Source organism: Balaenoptera ricei, chromosome 11, assembly GCF_028023285.1.
Source record: "Balaenoptera ricei isolate mBalRic1 chromosome 11, mBalRic1.hap2, whole genome shotgun sequence".
Lineage (NCBI taxonomy): Eukaryota > Metazoa > Chordata > Mammalia > Artiodactyla > Balaenopteridae > Balaenoptera > Balaenoptera ricei.
In genome coordinates this window covers 29,905,530-29,932,021 of record NC_082649.1, presented here as the reverse complement: position 1 = coordinate 29,932,021, position 26,492 = coordinate 29,905,530, and the positions used below count along the sequence as shown (strand labels likewise).

Below are 26,492 nucleotides of genomic sequence, written 5' to 3'. Positions count from 1 at the left end.
GGAGCAACAAATTATGACACTTAAGAATGTTAGTCCAAAACAACGGCATTTTTCAAGATTTAATTTCCTTGAAATACAAATAAATTAGCAAATCATATATTCTACAAATGAAACATGGTAATTTTAAATAAGCCCCAGAAACTATACCTAAAATCTTATCAACCAAATTATGAGAGTACTTATATCAAAACTAGGGTCCTTTCATATCCTATTGAAAAAGGGTGCTTGCTAGTTTATAGGGTATTACTGAACATAGTATGTTTGCAAGTTCTCACTCTAGACCAAACAAAATTATTTCACATCTTTCCTCATTGTGGTATTATAAGATAAAATTACACTGCTAAACATCAAAGACATACAGATGGCTGACAGGCACATGAAGAGATGCTCAATATCTCTAATTACTTGAGAAATGCAAATCAAAACCACAATGAAGTATCACCTCACACCTGTCAGAATGGCTATCATCAAAAAGTCTACAGATTACAAATGTTGGTGAGGATGTGGAGAAAACGGAACTCTTGTACACTGTTGCTGGGAATGTAAATTGGTGCAGCCACTATGGAAAACATTACGGAGGTTCCTTAAAAAACTAAAAATAGAACTACCATGTGATCCAGCAATTTTATTCCTGGGTATATATCCAGAAAAAATGAAAATACTAATTCAAAAAAAAATACATGTACTCCAGTGTTCACAACAGCACTATTTACAGTAGCCAAGACATGGAAGCAACCCAAGTGCCCATCAACAGATGACTGGATTAAGAAGATGTGGTACGTATATACAATGGAATATTACTCAGCCATAAAAAAGAATGAAATACTGCCATTTGCAGCAATGTGGATGGACCCAGAGAATAGTGTGCTTAGTGAAATAAGTCAGACAGAAAAAAGGCAAATACTGTATACCACTTACATGTGGAATCTAAAAAATAATACAAATGAATGTACATGCAAAACAGAAACAGACTCACAGATATAGAAAACAAAATTGTGGTTAACAAAGGGAGAGAGAAGGGGGGAAGGACAAATTAGGGGTATGGGATTAACAGATACAAACTACTATGTATAAGATAGATAAGCAACAAGGATGTACTGTACAGCACAGGAAATTATACTCATTATCTTGTAATAACCTATAGTGAAGTATAAGCTGAAAAAATACTGAATCACTATGCTGTACACCTGAAACTAACACAATAGAGTAAATAAACTATACTTCAATTTAAAAAAATTACCTTTCCATTAATTCAGGTAGATATTTTTGCTTCTATTTTTCAGTTACACATTAAAGGAAACTTGTATCAAATCATTAAAAGAAGTTTGGGTTTCCCTTTCTTCTGCTTTCTGTAAACACATATTGTGAAAGAAATTTCATCTTAGGAAAACCAATCCTGAAAAGACTCAGACAACACTTTGTGTTACTTAAGTCTTTCTGTCTCTTGTGAGGGACTGTTAAACACCTTTAAATGATCCCAATACTCCCCTCTGTGGTCAAAAGAGGAAGAGCAACAGTCTGAAAGGAAGTGCTTGGACAAAGCCAAATTCAATACTACTCATTGTTTTCCCCTTCGTGACAGTAAACTGATACTGTGGGCATATACGTGGTGCTGTTTACATAAACAAAGTGAGTGGAAGAACCGAGGCCTCTATCCCAAGATCCGCTTTCTGTGGCATTTTCCAGATTAGGAAAGGCTTACCCTAGAGATCAACTAGTTCTTTTTTACAGAGGAAACGTGCTCAGAAAGCTCTCTTCAACATGTCTCCCCATGTGGGCCTCTTCTATACTCTCTATAGATGGAAGTGCTGAATTGTTGGATTTAATTAATAACCACTCCATACTCAATCTATCGTTTTTTTTAACTTACTTTATTGAAGCTTAGTTGATTTATAATGTGTTAATTTCTGCTCTACAGCAAAGTGATTTAGTTTTTTATATATATATATATATATATATATATATATATATTCTTTATCATATTCTTTTCCATTATGGTTTATTACAGGATACTGAATATAGTTCCCTGTGATATACAGTAGGACCCTGTTATTTAAAGACTCAGAGTTCATGTTGGGGAAAAATATATCTTAGTGATAGTACATAGATTTTTCAGTTACATGAAAGAGGGGTTTAGAGTTTTACGTGGTTAATTAGAGTTTTAGAGATTCACTAAAATTGGGTAATACCTTTTTTTAAAGCAAACTCAAGGCATTCAGTTAAACTATAAATGGCTGTGCAATGGTGTTAGTTACTATGTTTGATGCCTCTTAACAGATTTCTCTTCTAAAAATCTATATTATATTCTACTTAAAATTTTTTAATTAAAAAAATTCCTATTTTAAAAAGAAAAGAAAGGGGGGACTTCCCTGGTGGCGCAGTGGTTAAGAATCCGCCTGCCAATGCAGGGGACAAGGGTTCGAGCCCTGGTCCAGGAAGATCCCACATGCCGTGGAGCAACTAAGCCCGTGCGCCACAACTACTGAGCCTGCACTCTAGAGCCCGCGAGCCACAACTACTGAGCCCGTGTGCCACAACTACTGAAGCCTGTGTGCCTAGAGCCCGTGCTCTACACGCAACAAGAGAAGCTACTGCAATGAGAAGCCCACACGCCGCAATGAAGAGTAGCCCCCACTCGCAGCAACTAGAGAAAGCCCGCTCACAGCAACGAAGACCCAATGCAGCCAAAAATAAATAAATAAAATAAATTAAAAAAAAAAAAAAGAAAAGAAAGGCATATAAAAGAGTAACCAATAAATGCTGTGGGAATTGAGGGTGAGGTGGGGAAGTCACTGCTGAAAGTGTTTAGAAAGAGCTTCAGAGAAGCAGATTAAAAAGGTAAAACGTCAGCTTTGAGGTTCGTTTGGAAAAGTGTTCTTAAAAAGTACATTTGGCAGCCAGGAATTTCTTGGAACTTGGAAATGGTTTTCCCATAGAAATAATTTCATAAATCATGGTTAATATCTTGGGCCAGTCCACCAAAGTTCACCAAGACTTTGGTCTCATAACAGAGCCTCCTGGTGCCCTGTACCAAGCCTGTCTGAAGCCTGAGCTCTGAGTTCCGTGGTCCTAGAGACAGAGCACAGAGTAGAAGAGAAGAGAACGATCTAGGCACCAGGAAAGCACAGGCCCCTGGCAGGGCTTCTGGCAGCTCTCCTGGCCGCCTTGGGGGATCACAGAAGCCAGGACAGCAGTGGCCACTCCCACCCTTGGGCATTTGAGAGGTCAAGTTTTGGAAGCCAAGGCAGTTCATTATTAGTGGGCCACTGAAAGAAATGACTGATTGAAACCATGGTGTTACTTTTTATACGAAAAGAAAGCTAACATTTATTGAGCCAGGGACTGTTTGCCACTTTCCACTTCTTAAAAATATAAGGCTCACGGTACCCTATGAGGTAGATAACATTCATGCTATTTTATAGATAAGGACACTGAGGCTCACAGTTAAACACTTGGCCCATTGTCACCCAGCCCTGGGATCTGCCTTTGGACCTGACTCTAAAGCCAGTCCAGGGTCTCTGCCCGCACACCAGCTGCCTCTTAGAAGTGCCAACAAGAGCCAGCAAGATGGAACTTCTGCTGATCATCAGACACTTGCTTTCTGCAATTGATTTAAATTCTTTCACACCAGTGCCAGGAACAAATTCCAAAAAACTGACTCCCCCCCTGAGTCAGATCAATGGGGCTTTGTGTCCCTTTCTTCTCGGGGGGGGGGGGCCTTTCTAATGAGACCTTGAAAATTAATCCTGTGACAGGAGTGGCTGTTTTGTTGCTGCTTTGGGAGTTGTTTTGATATTTGCCTTTTAATTTTGCTCTAGCTTAATCAGTTTCCAAGAAAATTGTATAAGGAAAAATCAGAGAATAATATTAGAGATACCTAAAGAAGAGGAAAGGGTTAGACTACTTTTATTTGCCCATGCCAGATGAAATATGTATTTTAGTGGCTGACAAACATTTGAGCAGAGAAGCCAGAATTTCTATTTCTGCTCTGTACCCAGTTAATTTATTATGGGTTAAAGGCAACTAGAATATCAGTACTTAGAAAGCCCTCCACAACCTTTATAAGAGGAAGGAGAAACAAATAATACTTAACACATCTTATTTCTATTTGTTAGAAGAAAAAAGAAAAAATGAATACCTTTATCATTATAGATAGGTTGAAAGTTCTTATTTAGTAGAAAACAAATACATAAAAAGTTTACTCTTTAATCTCTCAAATAATTTAAGTGCAGCTTAAGCTGATATGAAATCCTCCTGATGCAGGAAACTGTTATGCATCGAACATGAAGTGCCAGACAAATCTCATGGCTGTATTCTAGTTCATAACAGCTTAAAAAAAAACAGTTCAAAAATCTCTGCTCTCTTTAGAAGTATCATGAGTTCCAGTGTCACCAGCTCCATTCATGCGGAAGCTTACAAGACCACGATGCCAAGCAATGCAAACAGGAATGGTGCAATAGAAGGAGAATGGGTTCAGGGGTCGACAAAGAACTCATGATCACTGGGTGGCAGCTGGGCTTATCTCGCTGAATCCTCACAACAATCTCGCAGAGAAATGAGCGTTACCGTTTATTAAGTACCCAAGTCTAGGACCATACTAGGAGTTTTATTATCCCTTTTTTACCAATAAGGAAATGAAGGCTCAGAGTGTTCGTTACCTCCATGAGATTCTATGGCTATGGCTGGAATATCTGGATTCAAGTCCAATTCTAACTGAACTATCCGTTTACCTACTCTCTCCCCAGTAAATGTCTGGGGTCAAGACTTACTCATCTTTGCAGCACCAATACTAAGCATGTTGCCTGACATGGAAAGTACAGAAAGTGCTGCATATACAGGTGTTGTCACAACTGACCCCAAAGTGCAAATGTTTCCCTTCACCTGTTACATGTTGCCTTTCAAAGGGCAGAATTCACTTCAGATCTCTGCTTTGCCTCCTTTGTGATCTTATCAGATTTCCTTAGGCATTGAGTTTTGTTTTTCTATCTCACAACCAAATCCATTACAGTCTTTTTCTTCCCCGTGATAAGAAGTGAAAAGAATTTTTTAAAAAAAGAAAGAAAAATAAAGGGAAAAATTAAAGTACAGTAGACAGAAATGCAACCCTTCCTTTACTAATATACTTACAGGGACAGCATTGGACAGAGAAGCCCAAAGTAGTAAGAGCCCATAATTGGGACTCTTTTGTTCATTTGTTTCCATCTCTAGGAGATCCAGCAGAGCCTGCATTACTGTCTGTTTAAAAGAAATAAATATTGTCAAACCAGAGCTATGTGACAAAGACTGATGTTAGTAAACAAAGATCATGCATTTTTCTTTAATCTGAAAGATACTATTTTTGCCATTCTTAGGTTTGTGATTTCAGGCATGCTAAGGGATTTACATACTTACTGGTAGTATAGTAATTGGGAGTAGGGACTCTGGGGTTCAATGCTCTTACTGCATTGGTTCAAATCCTGGCTTAATTTTTTCAAGACTTGATTTTTTAGAGTGGTTTTAGGTTTACAAGAAAATTGAGAGGAAAGTACAGAGATTTCCCATATAACCCTTACCCCCACCCAAGCATAGCCTTCCTCATTATCAACATCACTCACCAGAATGGGACATTTTTGACCAAGGAAGAAACGACTTTGATACATCATAGTCATCTAAAGTGCATAGTTTACCTTAGGATTCACTCTTGGTGTTATAAACTCTATGGGTTTGGACAAATGCATAATGATATCTATTATTATTATAGTATCATACAGAGTACTTTCATAGCCCTAAAAAATCCTCTATGCTCTGCCTATTCATCTCTCCCCACCCCCTAACAACCACTGATCTTTTTACTTTCTTCATAGTTTTGCCTTTTCCAAAATTTCACATAGTTGGAATCATACAGTATATAGCCTTCTCATATTGGCTTCTTTCACTAAGTAATAGGCATTTATGGTTCCTCCATGTCTTTTCATGGCTTGATAGCTCATTTCTTTTTAGCGCTAATACTCTATTCTTTGGATGTACCATAGTTTATTTACCCATTTACCTACTGAAGGGCATCTTGGTTGCATCCAAGTTTTGGCAATTATGAATAAAGCTGTTATAAACATCCATATGTAGGTTTTTGTGTGGATGTAAGTTTTCAAACCATTTGGGCAAATACAAGGAGCACAATTGCTGGACTGTATGGTAAGAGTATGTTGCATTTTGTAAGAAACCTCCAAAAAGTCTATACCATTTTGCATTCCCACCAGCAATGAATGAGAGTTCCTGTTGTTCTACATCCTTGTCAGCATTTGGTAGTGTCTGTGTTCCAGATTCTGGCCATTCTAATAGGTGAGTAGTGGTATCTCATTGTTTTAATTTGCATTTTCCTGATGACATGTGATGTGGAGCATCTTCTCATATGCTTATTTGCCATCTATATATCTTCTTGGGTGAGGTGTCTCTTACGGTCTATTTTTGGTCTGTTTTTCCATTGGGTTGTTTGTTTTCCTATTGTTGAGTTTTAAGTGTTCTTTGTATATTTTGGATAATAGTCCTTTATTTGCCAATATTTTCTCTCAGTTTGTGACTTGTCTTCTAATTCTCCTGATATTGTCTTTTCACAGAGCAGTTTAATTTTAATGAAATCCAGCTTAATAGTTTCTTTTATGAATTGTGTCTTTAGTGTTATATCTAAGTAGGCATCGCCACACCCAAGATCAACTAAGTTTTTTGCATGTGAATGTCCAGTTGTTTCTGCACTATTTGTTGAAAAGTCTATCTTTGTTTCATTATATTGCCTTTGCTCCTTTGTCAAAGATCAGTTCACTATATTTAATGGGGTCTATTTCTGGGCTCTCTATTCTGTTCCATTAATTTATTTGTCTATTCTTCTGCCAGCACCACATTATCTTGATTACTGAAGCTTTACAGTAAATCTTTAAGTTGGATAGCATCACTTCTTTCAAGAACTTTGTTCTTTTCCTTCAACATTGTGTTGGTGATTCTGGGTCTTCTGCCTCTCCATATAAATTTTAGAATCCATAAAATGTTATAACTTGCTGGGATTTTTTATTGGGGATTGCATTGAATCTACACATCAGGTTGGGAAGAATTGACTTCTTGACAATATTGTCTTCCTATCCGTGAACATGGAATATATCCCCATTTATTTAGTTCTTTGACTTTGTTCCTCAGAGTTTTGTAGTTGTGCAGTTTTCCTCATATAGATCTTGATTTGTTTTATATATATGTAAGTCTTTCATTTTGGGCAATGCTAATGTAAAGGGTATTGTGTTTTTAATTTCACATTCCACTTATTCATTGTTGGCATGTAGGAAAGCAATTAACTTTTGTGTATTAACTTGGTATCCTACAACCTTGCTAAAATCACTCATTAGTTCCAGTAGTTTTTTGGTTGATTCTTTTGGATTTTCTCTACATATGTTCACATCATCTGCAAGCAAAGACAGTTTCATGTCTTCCCTTTCAATCTGTATAATTTTCATTTCCTTTTCTTGCCTTGTTGCATTAGCAAGGACTTCCAGTACTATGTTGAAAAAGAGTGGTGAGAGGGGACATCCTTGCTAAAGGGGTTCTGGTACCAATTTCCAATGTGTGTGAGGTGGGGTTCTACACATCGCAAACAATGCTTGGTTCATCATCTGGGTGTCTTATAATTCATCTCAATTATAACACTATTTACCCAAAGATAGCATCATGTTCCACAGGTTAAGGGTTTAGTCCCACAAGACTGTGCCCTGCTCTTCAGATGTCAGCTGCAAGCCCAGGTTATTGCCTGTGCTTCTGACTAACTGGCTAAGGATTGGAAGTTACACAGACCCCCTCCTTGGATTTCAGATGCCAGTTGCAAGTCCAAGTTGTTACCTGTACTTCTAACTGACTGGCTATATAAATCAGAGGTTCCCATGAACCCCCTCCTCAGATTTGATTAATTTGCTAGAGCTGCTCACAGAACTGAGAGAAATATTTTACTTATTAGATTACTGGTTTATTATAAAAGGATGCGATAAAGCCTACAGGTGAACATGCAGCTGGAAGAGATGTGTAGGGCAAGGTAGGGGTAAAGGCCAAGGAACTTTTGTGCTTGCTTGAAGCATGCCACTCTCCCCAAATCTCCAGGTGTTCATCAACATAGAAGCTCTCTGAACCCCGTCCTTTTGGGTTTTTATGAAAGCTTCATACATAGGCATGATTGATTAAATCATTGGCCACTGGTGATTGCTTCAACCTTCAGCTATAAATTTCCTTCTAAGCATTGCTTTCACTACTTCCCACAATTTTGATAAGTTGTTTTTTCATTTTAGTTTGTTTCAAAATATTTTAATTTCTCATGAGAGTTCTTCTTTAATCCATGTGTTATTTAGAAATGTGTTGTTTAACCTCCACATCTTTTGGGATTTTCCAGTTATCTTTCTGTTATTGATTTCTAGTTTAATTCCACTGTGGTCTGAGAACAGACATTATATGATTTCTATTCTTATAAATTTGTTAAGGTGTGTTTAATGACCCAGAATGTGGTTTATTTTGGTGAATATTCCATATAAGCTTGAGAAAAAAATGTGTATTCTGCTGTTGTTGGATTAAGTAGTCTTAATTAATTATATCCAGTTGCTTGATGGTGTTGCTGAGTTCAGTTATGTCCTTATTGATTTCTGTCTGTTGGATGTGTCCACTTCTGAGAGAGGGGTGTTGAAGTCTCCAACTGTGACAGTAGATTCATCTATTTCTGTTTGAAGTTCCATCAGTTTTTGTCTCATGTAGTTTGACACCCTGTTGCCAGGTACATACACATTAAGAACTGTTATGTCTTCTTGGAGGACTGACCTCATTGTCATTATGTAATGTCCTTCGTTATGCCTGATAAGTTTCCTTCCTTTGAAGTCTGCTCTGTCTGAAAGTAATATAGCTCCTCCTGCTTTCTTTTGATTGATGTTAGCATGGTATGTTTTTCTACATCTGTTTACTTTTAATCTATATTAAATATAAAGTGTCCTTATATTTAAAGTGGGTTTCTTGTAGACAACATATATTTGGGTCATGTTTTTAGATCCACTGTGACAATCTCTGTCTTTTAATTGGTGCATTTAGGCCACTGACATTCAAAGTGATTACTGATATAGTTGGATTACTATCTACCATATTTGTTACTGTATTCTATTTGCTGCCCTTATTCTTTGTTCTTATTTTCGTATTCCACCATTTTCCTGCCTTTTGTGATTTTAATTGAGCATTTTATATGATTCCATTTTCTCTCCTTTCTTAGCATATCAAGTTATACTTCAATTTTTATTTTTATTAGTGGTTGCCCTAGAGTCTGTAATATACATTTACAACTAATCCAAGTCCATTTTAAAATACTGTACCACTTCACAGGTAGTGTAAGTACCTTCTAGTAACAAAATAATCCTAATTCCTCCCTCCTGTCCCTGTATCATTTCTATCATTCATTTCACTTACACATAAGCACACATAAGTACACATATACACATGTATATACATATAATATACATATAAGCATATATAATTGAATATATTGTTGCTATTTTATTATCTGAACAAACTGTTATCAATTTGATATCAATTTGAACTGTTAGATCAATTAAGAATAGAAAAAATAAGTTTCTTTTTTCACCTCTACTTATTCCTTCTTTGGTGCTCTTTCTTTCTTTATAGAGATCTGAGTTTCTGACCTATATCATTTTCCTTCTCTCTGAAGAATTTCTTTCAGCATTTCTTATAAGGCAGGTCTACTGGCAAGAAAATTCCCTCAATTTTTGTTTGTCTGAAGAAGACTCTATTTCTCCTTCACTTCTGAAGGATAATTTCACAGAGTGCAGTGTCCTAGGTTGATGTTTTTTCCTCTCTCAACGCTAAATATTTCACTCCACTCTCTTCTTGCTTGCATGGTTTCTGAGGAGAAGTCAGATGTAATTCATACCTTTGTTCTTCTATAGGTATAGTGGGATTTTTGCTTTGTTTTTCTGTTTGTTTTTCTCCCTCTGGCTTCTTTCAGTATTTTTAAAATCTTTGATTTTCTGTAATTTAAAAATGATATGCTGAGGTGTAGTTTTTTTGGTGTTTACTTGATTGGTGTTCTCTGAGCTTCCAAGATCTATGGTTTGGTGTCTGACATTAATGTGGGAGAAATTCTCAGTCATTATTGTGTCAGGTATTTCTCCTGTTCCCATCTCTCTTTCTTCTTTTTCTGGTATACCCATTCCATGAATGTTACACCTTCAGTAGTTTTCCCACAGTCCTTGAATATTCTGTTCTATTTTTGTTTTTTATGCCTTCGTTCTCTTTGCTTTTTGGTTTTCAAGGACTGAATCTCCTCTAGCTCAGAGATTCTTTCTTCAGCTGTGTCCAGTCTACTAATAAGTCCATGAAAAGCATTCTTCATTTCTGTCACTTGGTTTTTTTTTTAATCTCTATCTAGCATTTCATTTTGGTTCTTTCCTAGGATTTCCATCTCTCTGCTTACATTGTCCATCTGTTCTTGCATGCTGCCTACTTTATCATTTAGAGTCATTAGCATATTAATCATATATTTTTTTAAAGTCCCAATCTGTTAATTCTAACATCCCGGCCATGAATGGTTCTGATGCTTGCTTTGTCTCTTCAAATTGTGGACGTTTCTTTTTGCCTTACGGTATGCCTTGTAATTTTTTCTTGATGGCTAGACATGTTGTGCTGGGTAAAAGGAATGGTTATAAATAGGTCTTTAGTAATGTGGTGGTTAGGTGTGAGGGGAGGGGAAGCATTCAAGTCTTATGATTAGATCTCTGTCTTTTCATGAGCCTGTGCCTCTGGACTGTGAACTTCGCAAGTGTTTCTCAGTCTTATTCTCCCTCCTTAGGTGGGACAGGATGGCTAGAGGTGGCTGCAACTGGACACTCCTCTTCCCCAGGTCAGTTAGGCTCTGATAATCCTCCAGCAGGTTAAGTTCTGTTTAACTAGTTTCCCCTGAGGGCAGGCCTGGTTAAGAACGGAGTGCTCCGGCATATTTCAAACTTGTTCTTTTCCCCCTTCCCCTGTCAGAAGCCCTAGGGGATTTTTCACTGGTCCAGCTCCTGGAGATAAGTTTCACAGTATTGTGGAGGCCCCTCTATGACTGGGTCCCGGGTCCCGTGGAGTTTTGAACTCTGAGAATTGTCTGCACTGAGCCTCTAGCAATTCATTAATTACAGCTCGGGTTTTCCTACCTTGGCGCAGGTTCCCAGGGCAGTCTCCACTCTCAGGTCTGTGCTCTGGGAAATGTCAACTCCCTGTATTTGCCTGTTGGTCTCTAGTCTTGGGGGCAGCAGGTTGCCCTGTGTCCTCTCTTTCAAGAAGAACTGTTGATTTTTCAGTCTGTTAAGCTTTTTACTTGGTGTGAGGATGAAGTGGCAACTTTCAAGATCCTTACATGTGGAACGGGAACCTGGTTTACTTATTCAATAGCTGGGTAACCTTGGGCAAGTACTTTAAGCTCTCTGTGTCTCGATTTCCTCATCTGTAAAATGGTCATAATATGGACCCTACCTCACAGGACTGTTGTGAGAATTAAATGAGTTACTTCCTATAAAGTACTTAAAACAAAACTTAGTACATATTACCATTTTGACGAATGTTAACTTTAAATTTTTTTTTTTTTTTAATAAACATCTGCTCTTAGGAAAATGCAAACAACACAGAAACACAGATCTCTGGAGCATTCAGGAGAAAAGCCTACCCCCATGTGCCATGCAAATTCTCAGCCTACATATCATGGGTAAGGGAATTGCCAAACCAGTATATGATAAATATTGCAATACTCTAAAACCATGCAGAGAACTGACGTTTGACATGGATGGTGCCAGGTCAGATCAGGGCCTCTCCAAGGTCACCTAGTATGGCTGCTCTCAAGTCAACACACAAATCCCATGAAAGCATTTCCTTCATTGGAAGGCTTCCCAGATTTGCCTTTGCCAATGATCATCCCTATCACGAGGAACAAATTCAGACATTATAACATTTTCATTAAGTTACTTGTGCACTTTGAATCTTAAATAATTCAAGTTAGGTAATAGAAATAATGGTAGCTAAAGTCTAGTCACTGCTCTGGAAGGCAAGTACTGTTTAAGGGCTTCACAAGTATTTAAGCATTCGTTCCTCACCCCAGCTCTAAGGAGTAGATCTGTTATTGTCACCATTTTACATTTGAGGAAATGGAAGCACGATTAAATTAGGGAACTTTGCTAGTGACATACAGCTTGTCAATGGTTGAGTTGGGATTCGAATCCTGCGAGGCTGGCCCTGGCTCCAGTGCCCACAATCTTAGCTACTAGGTTATGCTGCCCCTTAGAGACACAGTCTTTAACTCTCATGGGTTAGGGACTCAGAGAACTGCGCTGCACCAGAACACAGTGGTTTTTCTTCAGATCCTACAACACGGAAAATACCAATTACATCACTCTCAAAGAAAATACATGACAGAGGCTGTTGCTGTTACTTACAGAGGCATGTAGTGTTTCAAAAGTGTTTAACCACTCTGATCCCCGGCTTTCTGGTTTTAATAATCCCCAGTTTTCCAGGTAGTAAAGTTGTTGCGAAAAAGAAATGAGCAGTGAATTTGTGAAATGTGTTAACACTACACCTGGCACAGAGTAAGTATCCCATAAGCATTAGTGATGCCTTATTGCTACTGTTTCTGTAATAATGGATTAGCAGATTTGAAAATAATTTAAGTATAAATTTCATTTACTCGTGGTTCCTATCAGACTTACAATGCAAGTTGTTACGGTACAAAGTTTATATTTCATGAAAAATCCTATAGATGTATTTCATTCTTTTGATATGCTATTCTGTGGTGCAGTCTTAATTGTAAATGAAAATACTAGTTTAATTTATATCTAGAATAACATGGGAAAAATCACTCATGTTGAAACGTGATAAAGGTATGATGTGATAAAATGTGTGTATAATATTTAAAAAACAAAAATCAAAAAACTTCTTCCAGTCCTTTGCTTAACTAGGCCATTGAAATCTACTTATGCAGTAAAAGACAACAGAATCTTTTATTTTCTTCTTAGCTTGCATTTTTAAAAAATTGTGGGTATAAAAACTTAAACTCTGTGTGAACACTGCTGCAGGAAAACAGAAACAAAACGTTTTTTAAAAAATGAAGTTACGCAGCTCATGAGTGTTCAAACTGAATTCTATCCCGGTCATAAACGTTGAATTAGCGTCAGCAAAGGTCAAAATTTGTCTTTATTCAAAGCGGGAGTTCGAGTACCTATGATTAAAGTGCCTCATTTCTTCAGAGTAAGAAAAATAAATGCTATTCTAGAAGTATTGTCAGCGGGGAGTTTTAACTGGGGCATTAAAACCCCTGTTTTCTAGGCTCATAGATTACAGATCTATTTGGGTACAGCTTTTATACGCACATGGCTTTACCTCTAAATCCTGGAAAATAATGCAAACAAAAATGTGTTTGTCTGGATCCATTTATAAAACAGATTCTTTAGCTGAAACACAGTTTGTCAGCGAAGGGCATTCCAGTCTAGCTTTCTATTCCCTTTATTCTGGAGGGAGATCCCCAAACATTCACACATTCCTATTTTTCTAAGGTGATCTTCCTCTCCAGTGTTAAGCAGAGTTGTTTGTGATAACACTTGCTATCATAACTAAACGCAAACAAACAAAAATGTTTGATATCATCTTTCAATGCTAAAAGATATGAAATGATTTCTTCCATGATGATAACAATGATAAACTCTTACATGGTCTTTACTATGTTTCAAGTGCTTTACAAATATTAACTCACTGAATGACAAAACTGAGGCCAAGAGGTTAGGTACCATGCCCAAGGTCACAAAACTGAGGCCAAGAGGTTAGGTACCATGCCCAACGTCACACAGTGGTGACTGGATTTGAGCCCAGGTAGTCCAGGCCAAAAGGAATCTCCAGAGGGTGAGTCTGGAGAATGAGGTAGTTTTCAAAAGCTTTCAGAGATTCTAATGAGCTGCCACGGCTGAGAACCATTCATTAGCAAGCATCAGAACCATCTGGAAGGTGTATAAAACCCCAGACGGCTGGGCTCCCAGCGTTTCTCCCAGTGGTTTCCCAGGCGACGTTGGTACCATTGGTCTAGGGACCACTTGTAGAGAACCACAGATCTAGGACACTTAGGATAGTGACTCCCAGTGCGTTGCTTTTAAATTATACCACGTTACCTGGTTGCATTTGAAGAAAGAAACAATTAGCCGTGGTGGCCTCAAGAAAAAAGTCAACTTTGTCGAGCTTTCTTATCTTTGCCTAATTTGCCATAACTCTCACCTGTGACTGTTGACACACCCAACTGTATAATCGATAAATCATTTAAAAACCCCTCAGACTGTTGTGTTATTTTGTTGTCTGTAGCCTCAGTTTTTTCTTACGTAAAATAGGGTTAATATCTCCCTCACTGCTGTGAGGATGCAATAATAAAATAACGTATGTAAACATCCAACACAGTGGTTGGCACAAAAATGGTATCTAACACATCTCATGATTTTTAGCAAAAATATTTTTTTAACAATTGTAGTTTATGACTGTTTTCATCTAAGGTATTTTAGCAAAAAAAGCTAAGGAATACTTACCGGGGAATTATCTTTTGCAGATTTGCATGTTTTTATATCTGGAATGTTTTTCTCAAAAAGTGCTAGAAGCCAGTTTTTGGATTTTGACCAGTTTCTAGGTGAGAAAAAATATGTGGATAAATTAATTTGAAAGCACTCTAGGAGTAACAGGTCACAGAAGAAAAGGGACTATGTCTATGGAATTTTAATTATTTCTCCAAATGTCTTCTTCATTTTCAGCTGGAACATCATGAGAAGTCTACCTTCAGACTTATTAGTCCACAGGGAAAATTGAGGGGGCAAGGCAGCCACATTTTAGTATCTTTTGCAAATAAACATTTGCATTCCTAAAGGGCTGGCATTGAATAAGAAAACACGGCTCGGGGACTTCCCTGGTGGCGCAGCCGTTAAGGATCCGCCTGACAATGCAGGGGACATGGGTTTGATCCCTGGTCCAGGAAGATCTCACATGCCTCGGAGCAACTAAGCCCATGCGCCACAACTACTGAGCCTGCGCTCTAGAGCCCGCGAGCCACAACTACTGAGCCCACGTGCCAACTACTGAAGCCCGCGTGCCTACAGCCCATGCTCCGCAACAAGAGAATCTACTGCAGTGAGAAGCCCACACACCCCAACAAAGAGTAGTCCCTGCTCACTGCAACTAGAGAAAGCCCATGCACAGCAACGATGACCCAACACAGCCAAAGATAAATAAATAAATTGATTAAAAAAAAGAGAGAGAGAAAACAGGGCTTGTGATTTGCTTGGTCTAAGTTTGCTCTGGCTGTTGTCAGTCACAGCAGGATCAAAATCTAGCACAGGGATCCATTGCTGGGTTAAGTGAGGTAAAGCAAACTGACTAAAAGCTTTTTAATCTTTTCTGACCAGTCATCATTTCAGACCAACTGCCAAGAAACTAAAAAATCATGTGTTACTTTGCAATCAAACCGTTTTATAAACTTTTATCTGCGCCAACTGTGAGAAATACATTTGACCACACCTACTTCTGCCTCAGGGAGAATAAGGACGTCTGATTCTGACACAGGTCACACTTGATGATGTAGCAATGACTATGATAAAAATAAGCTGTAAATGGCATAAAAGGCCTCAAAATAGATTCTTCATTTCATTCTCATAGTCTCCCCTCTCCTTCTTGTTTTTGTTCCTCAAAATGAGAATAAAAGGAAATAATCCATCTCTCTTCTTCAGTTCCTCCCTCAATTCACACACACACACACACACACACACACACACACAAACACACACACACACACCCAAACTCTGGTCATAAGAAATAGCTTCTGTCTCTTCCACTTAAACTGCTGTTACAGCTACTTAGAACAAAGAAAGGAGAGAAATGTATGAGTAGCTGAGAAGAGCTTGATCGGGGAATTAACATAGGAAACAACGCTCTACCTGAGGAGACATTCTGGCAACTGGGACCCATATTCGAAACCTTCATCATAAGCTTGAAAGTGCTGATGGAACTCCCTGATTTTCCTCTCACTTGTGGGAAACAGACCTTTTTTAAACAGCACGTTCACTGTGACCGGGTAAAGGAGATGCCTACAAAGATAGAAACACATAGAATGTCAGAGCCAATGACCACAGAAGAAAGGCATAGGATACAAAAGAAGGCATAATTGAATAGCTATATATTAGGGGTAGACAATCATATGTGATAGATTTTTTGGGGGGTGAAAGTCATTCTTAAAAGGTTTTAATATTTGCTTTCTGTGCTCAAGATAACTTAGGGGTAACTGAAATTGTGGTCTTATTGATCTGAAGATTTTCGAATGCTTTCTAAGCAAGTATTGTTAGATCCTGACAAATGGGAGATGACACACAGAAAGAGATCGATTCAATATGATTTCAACAAGCATTTATTTAGCAAATAATAACAATAACTGAGATACAGTCCATACCTTTAGACAGCAGCCAAAAATAACCAAACAAAGAATTAAGGGCAATATTAGTCACCAAATTCCTAGTATCTCCCAGGATCCTATAACTTTGAACTATACCGAAAGACTGAAATATAGTATCTATAATCAGCAAGTTTTCCCTCAGGTGAATAAAATGATTTCTGCGGGGTCCTTAAATAAAGGAATATCAGAGATTGTTAATATGCCCCTGGTTAGTAACACTAAGTACTGTTTATTCCATTTTTATTCACCATCATTTCCTCACAAAAATTTCTCAGGATCTCCTTTCCCTCAAAGTTTCAAAGTCATTCAAGAATTTGCTTTGTTTTGTTGTAGATATTGGGCATGTTAAAAGTTTGGTTGGTTGCTTGCTTGTTTGTGTTTTTAGTTTTCCTCTCTCTCTTTCTGGAACCCTAACAAACTATTCCATGTTGCTGTGTTTTTGAGTCTGGATGGTTGGTCATGCCTCCAGCATCCCACTGAGATGGAAAAGTGCCTCCTGGGTAACTTCGATTTACCAAATCGCCCTGCGCGTGCAGGGAATTCTTCTCACAGCTCCCTGCTAAGCCCTTACGTTTGCCAGAAAGCTCCAGAACATGGCTGAGTGCTATGTGGTTCCCCCCACCTGTCCTCTCCTGTCTCGCTTGCCTCTCAGTACCTCCCCTCTCAGAGGACCTGGGCTCAGTCCTGAGGCTCACGGTGGATTTGCCTCAGCCTTGTCAAGTCTCACAGACATCTCCTGGACCCTTGTCATCTACTTTCTGATTCTATCCTCTTCCCTCTCCTCTCAGTGTCCTCTTCTTCTAATGATCACAAATTGCACTGAATGTTTTATCAAAATTCTGATGGATGCATGACAATTATAGGAGGAAAATCCATGTAGCGCGTACAAAATTGTAAGGAATGACTAGGGAGAAATTATTATAAACGTGTTAAAATGATTCTATTGGCCTATTTGCCTACCTTCAACTTGAAGTGCTAACTGAAAACTGCCCATTAATCAGAATTTAAAAGACTAATAGCATCTTTTAATTGCCTAGCTAGATAGACTTCATTAATCCACCAGATAATTTGTGAAGTCCAATGTATAGGCTTCAAATTTTTTTATTCCAAAAAAATAAAAAACAAAATTAAATAATAAGGCATCTATTTACCTCACTAAGTTGTTCAGGTCCATGGTCCCATGAGGGCCTAAATTCTCCAGCTGTTCGTGTAATTCTTCAGTCAATTGTCCAGTGAATCGATATAGGTTGAAAGTCCCCATTTTCCCTTTCACCATGATATAAAGTTTCTCATGCAGTTTTAAAAAGATATTCTTTGGGATTGATGCTATAAACAGAGAAAACGCTTTTCAAAAGAAGCAACCACTTTTTTTTTTTTTAACATCTTTATTGGAGTATAATTGCTTTACAATGTTGTGTTAGTTTCTGCTGTATAACAAAGTGAATCAGCTATACGTATACATATATCCCCATACCCCATCCCTCTTGCGTCTCCCTCCCACCCTCCCTATCTCACAGCTCTAGGTGGTCACAAAGCACCGAGCTGATCTCCCTGTGTTATGCAGCTGCTTCCCATTAGCTATCTATTTTACATTTGGTAGTGTACATATGTCCATGCCACTCTCTCACTTCATCCCAGCTTACCCTTCCCCCGCCCTGCATCCTCAAGTCCATTCTCTACATCTGCGTCTTTATTCCTATCCTGCCCCTAGGTTCTTCATAACCATTTTTTTTTTTTTTTTTTTAGATTCCATATATATGTGTTAGCATACGGTATTTGTTTTTCTCTTTCTGACTTACTTCACTCTGTATGACAGACTCTAGGTCCATCCACCTCACTACAAATAACTCAATTTCGCTTCTTTTTATGGCTGAGCAATATTCCACTGTATAAATGTGCCACATCTTCTTTATCCATTCATCTGTCGATGGACACTTAGGTTGCTTCCATGTCCTGGCTATTGTAAATAGAGCTGCAATGAACATTGTGGTACATGACTCTTTGAATTATGCAAGCACTTCTTGAAGCAAACAGTCAACAGACCTCCCTCTTTATTCCTTGATCAGCAGAGACTAGAGCCAAAGTTCACCTAGTACATAGAATCACCTCCTGCAAATAAAAGTAGGTGAAGATCCAACATAGACTGTGAGATAGTGAAAGTCCGTAGGGTAATGCACTTTAAGGGATGATTTGTATGGGGGTGATTAAGGAAGCCTCTGGGAAACACAAATCTGGTGATTTTATTTCCATGTTTAAAACTTTTCATTGGCTTCCTATCCTTAACAAAGTTTACAAGGTGTTCTACCCTCTTTCCAGCTCTACAATGACACTGCTAGCCCTTTCTCCCTCCAAACATATATCCCAGGTATACTGAAAACACACACTCTTTTACACATCTCAGCATTTTCATGAGCTCTTCTATCTGCTCAGAATGTTCTCTACTTGACTGATCTCACCCTCCCCACCCCTATCCCCCTGCCACCTACAAGCCATACATTTCTTCTGCTAACTTCTTCTCTCCTTCAAGTGTCTTCTTGAATATCACCTCCACCAGCAGGGCTTTCCTAACCCCAAGAACAGCTTTAGCCCCACTGTTTCCTTTATCTTAGTGTTCATGCTCCTTTCATGACACTCACACCTGGTCTGGTTGGGTGCTAAGAGTATGAATTTTTAAACTCATTACACTATTCCTTTATATTTTTCTTTAATCCTCTTTTATTGTCTTCAAAGTAAGTTTTCCAAAAAATAATTTTTAATTTTATATTTCATCATCCTATTACATGTAGGATACATTTTGTATAAGTTAATGAAAAATAATTTGTGGATTTCCTGAGCATGCATTGTCTCTGTGGTAGGGGAATAATTGAAAGGAATGGGAAGCTGGCTCAAGAGTAAATATTAAGATATTTCATCTGTTAAATAGAAATATTTAAGCATGCAAGTCCCCAGGGGAGGCAGAGGTGAAAAAATGTGATCACTGCAATACACCTATGATAGGTGAGTAAGTTGGTATATTTTCTCAAGGAATATGTGAATTTACAGATCAAGAGTCTTCAAAATATTTGTATTTCTTTGATCTGGAATTCCATAGTCTAAATATCAAGAAGCATTAAAGAGTCAAAAAAAGTTAACCAACATGATGTGATTTTTCATGCAAGCAACAAGAAACAATAATCATGCTATTGATCAACTGACAGCCTTGAAAACAAACTTTTTGTCTTAATGGCAAGAAATGCCTAAGAAGAAGCTATATGAAAATGAACCTAAGGGAAAAGGGAAGCAAAGAGAAAAAAGATGGTAGAAGCAAGCACAGACATTGTGAAAGCAGAGAAAAGAACCAGGCAAAAAATGAACCAGCTCTGCATTCTTGGGAGGACAAATGGCCTCAACATGCATGTCTGCAGCCTGGGAAGAAATAAAGGCAGACATGGGCTTCCCTGGTGGCGCAGTGGTTGAGTTTGCTTGCCAATGCAGGGGACACGGGTTCGAGCCCTGGTCCAGGAAGATCCCACATGCCACAGAGCAGCTAAGCCCATGCGCCACAACTACTGGGCCTGCGCTCTAGAGCTCGCGAGCCACAACTACTGAGCCCGCGTGCCTAGAGCCCGTGCTCTGCAACAAGAGAAGCCACCACAATGAGAAGCCTGCGAACCGCAACGAAGAGTGGCCCCTGCTCGCCGCAGCTAGAGAAAAGCCCACGCACAGCAACGAAGACCCAACGCAGCCAAAAATAAAACAAATAAAATAAATAAATTTATTTTTAAAAAAAGAAAAGAAAGAAAGGCAGACAGTCACACTGGAAGCGTGCTGACAAATTCAGTCCAGCAGTCTCTGAGGATGGAGAAAGAAAGGGCACCAATTATATGAAGCTAAGTCCCACTAACCCCGTGGACTGTGTCAGGGAATGCCATAGTAAAGCACTTACTAAGCAGTGCAGTTCTACTTTCAAGGAGCAGAGTAGCAACATTAGATCAAGCCAAGAGCTATAGCCTGTAGAACACTGTATACACAGCGGCAGAGCGGAGTTAGTGACATTTTGGGAGCTGCAACAGGCTGCAGATGCCAGTATTTTCCCAAGTAAACATCAGTGAGGTGACCTCATCTCTTACGCATGTCTAATTGAGATCCAAGTGTTTGAAGTTGCCAATAATTTGTTTTACAAGGGCCAAATTCATCACACACTCTTTTCTATCCCTACTCTAAAGAACAAAATAATGGGCCTGCCTCATTCTTGATAGAGGAGTGAAGATGAGATTGTTACCGAAAAGTGCGCTTGGATTCCATGTTGTATTTCAAATGAACTATCTGAAAATACTGTTTACCTGTACGATAGACGGGAGTTTGCACTGCTAGTTCAAAATTTACTTCTTTGGATTTTAGAAACACATTAATTCCCTCTTCTTCAGTAACAAAGGTCATTCGGGTGCCCACAGCAACGATTGTAAATATCGGTCCATACTGAAAGAAAACACATAAATACAGATCATATTAGCAAGCATTTCTAATAAATAAGGTACTGGACCATGGGTTATGCTTAAGACAGTGTTCCTCAAGAATCCCAATGCTGAATTCACAGTCAAGATAAAAACGATTATGATTATATATAATAATTATAAATTTTGACTGAGCAAAATCTCAATTATAAAAATCCTAATTTACTCTGTTGTAATATTTAACCTTCCTTTTGATAATGCTATTATTTGCTTGTACCTTCCTTTCTGGTGGTAGAAATAATAATTAGAAATAATGATTGGAAATTATATCAAACACTGTGATATTTGAGTACTGTTTTCAAGGTATCAGGAGGGTTATAAACAACCTATGGTTGAACTTTGTTCAAGAAAAAGATAAACTGCTGACTGATTTCACCTTCAGTCTGTAGTCACTCAACAATGTCCTGCAATCCCCAAAGTTCTGTAATGTGTTCACTTTCTCACTTTCCACAATGACTCACTTGTTCACCTAGCCCACCCTCTCCACTCTGAGAAGGTGTTCCTGCTTCGTAACTCACTGGGAAAATGAGCACTCAGCTTCCCACCGCCAGAGCTTGCAGATAACTGTACCCATTTGTACCCATTCTCCATGCCTCCCCTTGAGTTAACACAGATGGAGGGTCCTGCCCCTGGGAAATGCCCACCCTCCTTCACTTGTGTTACAGGTTCCACACTCTCTCTTTGGTCTATGTGTACGCCTTCTCTCTCCTACACCATCAGTTTTGCCTTTTCTATCAGATCACTCCTAGGAACCGACAGTCATCCTCCAGTGCAGAGTTTGGTTTGGTTTTAGGGAGTCCATGACTTTAGTTGGAGAAAAATATATCATGATTTTCACTGGCCTCTGATTATAATGTAACATTTTCTTCAATTATGAATGGAGGCAATACACCACAATCTTCCCCACGACTCTATCCTCAAAAGAACCTACTGTTCCAATTGTACTTTCTTAGATTTGGTGTCTATTTGGCATCCATCTATCATAGGGCCAATTATATTAGCTATACTTTCTTATTCTTGATGCTCAGCTTCGGTGTCCTCACTACTGGGTAGAGACAGCCCTCCCAGGGCTAGCCAGTTTTTAGAGAGAGCAAAGGACTCTCAGCCAACCAGGAGCATGCCTTTCATATGGAAACCAACCCATCTTGAGTCTGTGTGCCCAACCACTTCCTTATCTAACTCTCACACGCCAAGGCAATATTATCCCTGCCCTAAATCATCCCAGGGCGAGGCACTAGGCACCCGGAGACCAACCTTATAGCCCAAAGCCCTCAGAAATTACTCAAACTAGTCAATCCTAAATTGTTTACTCTGCCTTGCCTTGCCTTTCCTGAGCAAACCCCAATAAAGGCTCTGGGCAGGGTTTTCTCTTGCTCCCATCCTTTGCCTCCTGACAGGGTGCTTTCCCCTGTGGCCCTGCAAGTCTCATTCTCATTTCCTCCTATGGCTGTACTGACTTTCCCAGACCACATCCAACATGTACATTTTTGGAAAAACCATCCGTACTTTTATATCCCATTACAGTTATTATAAATATCTTGAAATATCATTTAGGTTCATCAGTACTTCAATATTACAGTCATTTCCAGATCTGCATGAAATGGCACGTGATAGTTCCTGTGACACAATATTGGATGCCATCAGGCAACTGTGGACCCAAAACTCATTGATACCCCAAATAGTGAAGTCTCATTTTCTTCCACTAGTGATCCAGACATCTACATTGCTTCCCAATATTCCCTACCTGGTATTGTTTATTAATCAGTACTTAGAAGAAGATGAGTCGTTTTCATCGTTGAAGGTTTGTTCAAATGAGAATTCTTAACTTTCCATTAGGAAAGTGGCCTTTGGTAATACATACAGGCACTCGGGCCACATTGTAGGCAATCTTGATCATCTCACTTGATACTGAGTCCATGTTCTAGTTTCTCAAGTCTAACTTCTTGGAGCCACCTTTGCCCCTTTTCATTCTTTCACACACCACATTCCATCTACCAGTAAATCCTGCTGCTTCCACCTTCAAAAGAGATCCAGCCACTTCTCAAACTTCCACTGCTATCACCATGGTACAAGCCACCAAGATCTCAAGCTTGAATTCTTGCCAAAACCTTCGAATTATCTTTTCTTTTAGTTTTATGTTCCTGTTTTTAACAGAGTGCCCAAAATGACCCTTTAAAATTTAAATCACATCACATCACTCCTCTGCTCAAAACACTCACAAAGTTTCCCATTTCCCTCTAAGTTACAAATGTATTCTCAATAATCTGTAATAACCTACATGGGAAAAGAATCTGAAAAAGAATGGATATATGCATATGTATAACTGAATCACTTTGCTGTACACCTGAAACTAACACAACATTGTAAATCAACTATACTCCAATATAAAATAAAAATTAAATTAAAAAATACATTTACACTTTGAATCTGATAATTTACTCCACAGATATACTTGCACACATAGAAATGACATTTGTTGCTACATTATTTACAATAGTAAAATATGGAAAACAAACCATGTCAATCATTAGGTGACTGTTTAAGTGAAATATGATTCAGGGAATATTTTGCAGCTTTTAAAACATGCAGATGCTTCTGTTTTTGTGTAGGATGAGAGAAAAGAGGGATAGATTACAAAGATCATATTTTTAAAGGCATCAGAGAGTTGGGGAAACAATACGAACTAAATGGATTAAAGCGCCACAGAGAAGTGTGTAGAAGTGAACAGACAATAGGTCATGATTTATTTCCCTGGTGGCATCTGTGAATTCTGAGTATCGATCAAGGTCAGAACTGAAATAGGCACCTGTGAAAAAAATCTACAGATAATAAGAAATTTAATGGTGAAACATTGAACACTTTTCCCCTAATATTAGGAAAAAAGACAAGCTTGTCTATGCACACCACTTTATTCAACAGTATATTAGAAGTCCCTCTTTATTTATGCAAGAAAAAAGAAAAAAAAGGCATAAAGATCAGAAAACAGGAAATAAATTTATCTGTTTGTAGGACATATTGTGTACGTATAAAAATCCTAAGAAATCTACAAAGTAACTACTGGAACTAATAAGTGAATTTGGCAAGATCACAGGATACAAAGTTAATATACAAAAACAATTGTGTCTTTTATGTGCCAGAGGGATACCACTGGAAAACAAAAGTGTAAACAATTGTATCTACAATAGCCTCAAGAATATAAAATATAAAAGAAACATTGGCCTTAGGGCTTCCCTGGCAAAAAAAAAAAAAAGAATATAAAATACTTCAGAAAATAATTAACAATCACAGGCAAGACCCCATCACTGAAAACTACAGAATATTTCTAAAAGAAATTATATAGCTAAATAAACAGGAGAGGTATACAGCATTCGTAGATTAGAAGACATTATATCATTAAAAAGTCAATTCTCCCTCAATTTTTCCAGAGACTTAACAAACTTCCAAACATTCTTCCAACAGTCTTTATTATAGATATTGGCAAGCCAACTCTAAAATTTATATTAAAATGCATATAATCTTGAATGCCACATCAATGGCAAAAAAACATGAACTTTCACTACCTGATTTAAAGATTTACCATAAAGCTGTAGTATTTAAGACAGTGCAGTATTAACAAAGGAGTGGACATATAAATCAATGGAATAGGATAGAAAGGCTAGACATAGATCTACACATATATGGTCAGTTAATCTTTGAAAAGCTGCAAAGGCAACTCAATGAGGAAAGGAAAGTCCTTCAAGTAATTATACTAGAACAATTGGACATCCAGAGGTCCAGTTGAAACTCAGCCCTTATGTACACCTTACAAAAAAACTAACTCTAAGTGGATCATAGACCTAAATGTAAAATGCAAAACTATAAACCTTTTAGAAGAAAACAGAATAATCTTTGTGACCGTGCTTGACCTTCTGAGACAAGCTTTTAGAAACATTCCTTAAGACTTATCAAAATCATATACCTAAGGAAGGCTATGGGAGACAAAGAAGTATTTCTTTAAAAGATAATATTTTCCCCTAAGATCTTCAAAAATACAATCTTGAGTATAAACTGTGTGAGTATTGAAAAATAAAGAATGGTTAGAGACTTCTAAAAAAAAAGATAATATTTTTCATCTATCAAACTAGTAAGAATTATGGTACTTAGTGTGGTCCAGGATATGAAGAGCGAGGCAATCCCCTACACTCAAAGGAAAAGAAAAAGTAAAAGAAAAGGAAAAAGGATTCGTACATCCTTTTGCAAGAGTAACACAATAATATAAACAATTTAATGTCCTCTGGGCAATTTCACTTTTAGGAAGTTATTGTGATGAAACAATCAGGTAAGTGCAAAAAATACAAACACACACAGGAGCATACACACAAGAATGTCCATTGAAATAAAGAAAAAAAATAGCAGTAACCTATGTACTATTTTTGAAAGATATATTTAAAAGCTATTTTAAAGGCAAAAATATGTACTGCAACAACAATTACTAATATCCTTAGTAGGCAGTGAAAATGGATCTCATCATCACCAAATAACAACACCAGCTGAAAATATAGTGCCCACTATATTTGTAAAGACCGAATTTGCAAGCAGTTTTTACAATAGCCTGGTGTTAACTCTTGATTTGGATACGAATTTATGAAGCAAATTGAAATTACTTGTATTACGCTTCTGTCTTCCCAATTATTGCAAGCATTTAGTTAATATGTATACACTTAGGATTTTTTAGCTACGATGAAGTAACTAGCACTTTTAAATTAATCTCTACTTCCAAAAGGGCAGTTACAAGCTGCCTTGTACTTCATAACTGATGAAAACCTATTTCTTTCGAAAAACCTTGCATAAGACACAGTTGTTAGCTGAGGAATTCATAAGTGGCTAGATCGTTTAATTGTGGGCAGCAGGTAGGTTCCCCATGTTCTAACATTGCACTTGAGATACAATGAAAGAAAATAAAAAAGAAAACATTACCTCTTCCTGAAACCCCATCTGCTAAGGGCACATACCTTGATTCTTGCTTTCTCTATAAATTGTAGAGGGGTTTTTCCAAACTCAAATCCAGCTCCAATCCAAGGAATCCAGCCCCCTATGCACGGGGGTCCACGCAAGTTCTTCCACTGAAGAAATAATAGAAGAGCAACACAACCTAAGATTATAACCACTGTTGGGGAAATGAATTCCATGTTTTTGTCTAGCACCTTCCTGAATCAGAGAAGGGAAAAGTCTTGCTGCTGCGGTACTTGCTGCTTCCCCCGGAACAGGGCACCCTCCAGACCTCCCAACTTTCCGCTGCTCCTTTTGCAGCTTGTTCGCCTTCCTAACTGTAGCCTCCTTTCCCCGCCCCAATTTTTGGGTAACTTTTGCATCATCACTCCCTCCTACGTCCACTTTTCTTTCAAGTTCTGGCCACGCGGGACGGAAGGAAGGGGCTGGATCCTGCTGGTGTGGGAGCAGGGGGTGGAGGAGGAGAAGTGGCGCTGTTGCCATGGAGACCGGGGCTGGTGGCGCGGCGGGCGGCT

At 38.3% G+C, this 26,492-nt stretch overlaps 1 protein-coding gene across 3 annotated transcripts in view; it reads right to left on the bottom strand.

Annotated features, from left to right (window-relative positions):
* LOC132374637 (24-hydroxycholesterol 7-alpha-hydroxylase) overlaps window positions 1-26,452 on the bottom strand; it is a 68,637-nt gene extending 42,185 nt beyond the window's left edge. For 2 of the 3 annotated variants that reach the window (XM_059938564.1, XM_059938566.1), the window contains exons 1-7: window positions 25,980-26,452; window positions 20,818-20,953; window positions 17,647-17,821; window positions 15,984-16,133; window positions 14,589-14,682; window positions 11,193-11,324; window positions 5,128-5,235 (exon numbers count right to left, since the gene is read on the bottom strand). In XM_059938564.1, coding sequence (XP_059794547.1) covers window positions 5,128-5,235; window positions 11,193-11,324; window positions 14,589-14,682; window positions 15,984-16,133; window positions 17,647-17,821; window positions 20,818-20,953; window positions 25,980-26,156 — 972 coding nt within the window. In that variant the 5' untranslated portion in view covers window positions 26,157-26,452. The remainder of the gene's footprint in view (window positions 1-5,127; window positions 5,236-11,192; window positions 11,325-14,588; window positions 14,683-15,983; window positions 16,134-17,646; window positions 17,822-20,817; window positions 20,954-25,979) is intronic. The other variant, XM_059938565.1, reaches the window with a different exon arrangement.
* Between the last annotated feature and the right edge of the window lie 40 nt (window positions 26,453-26,492).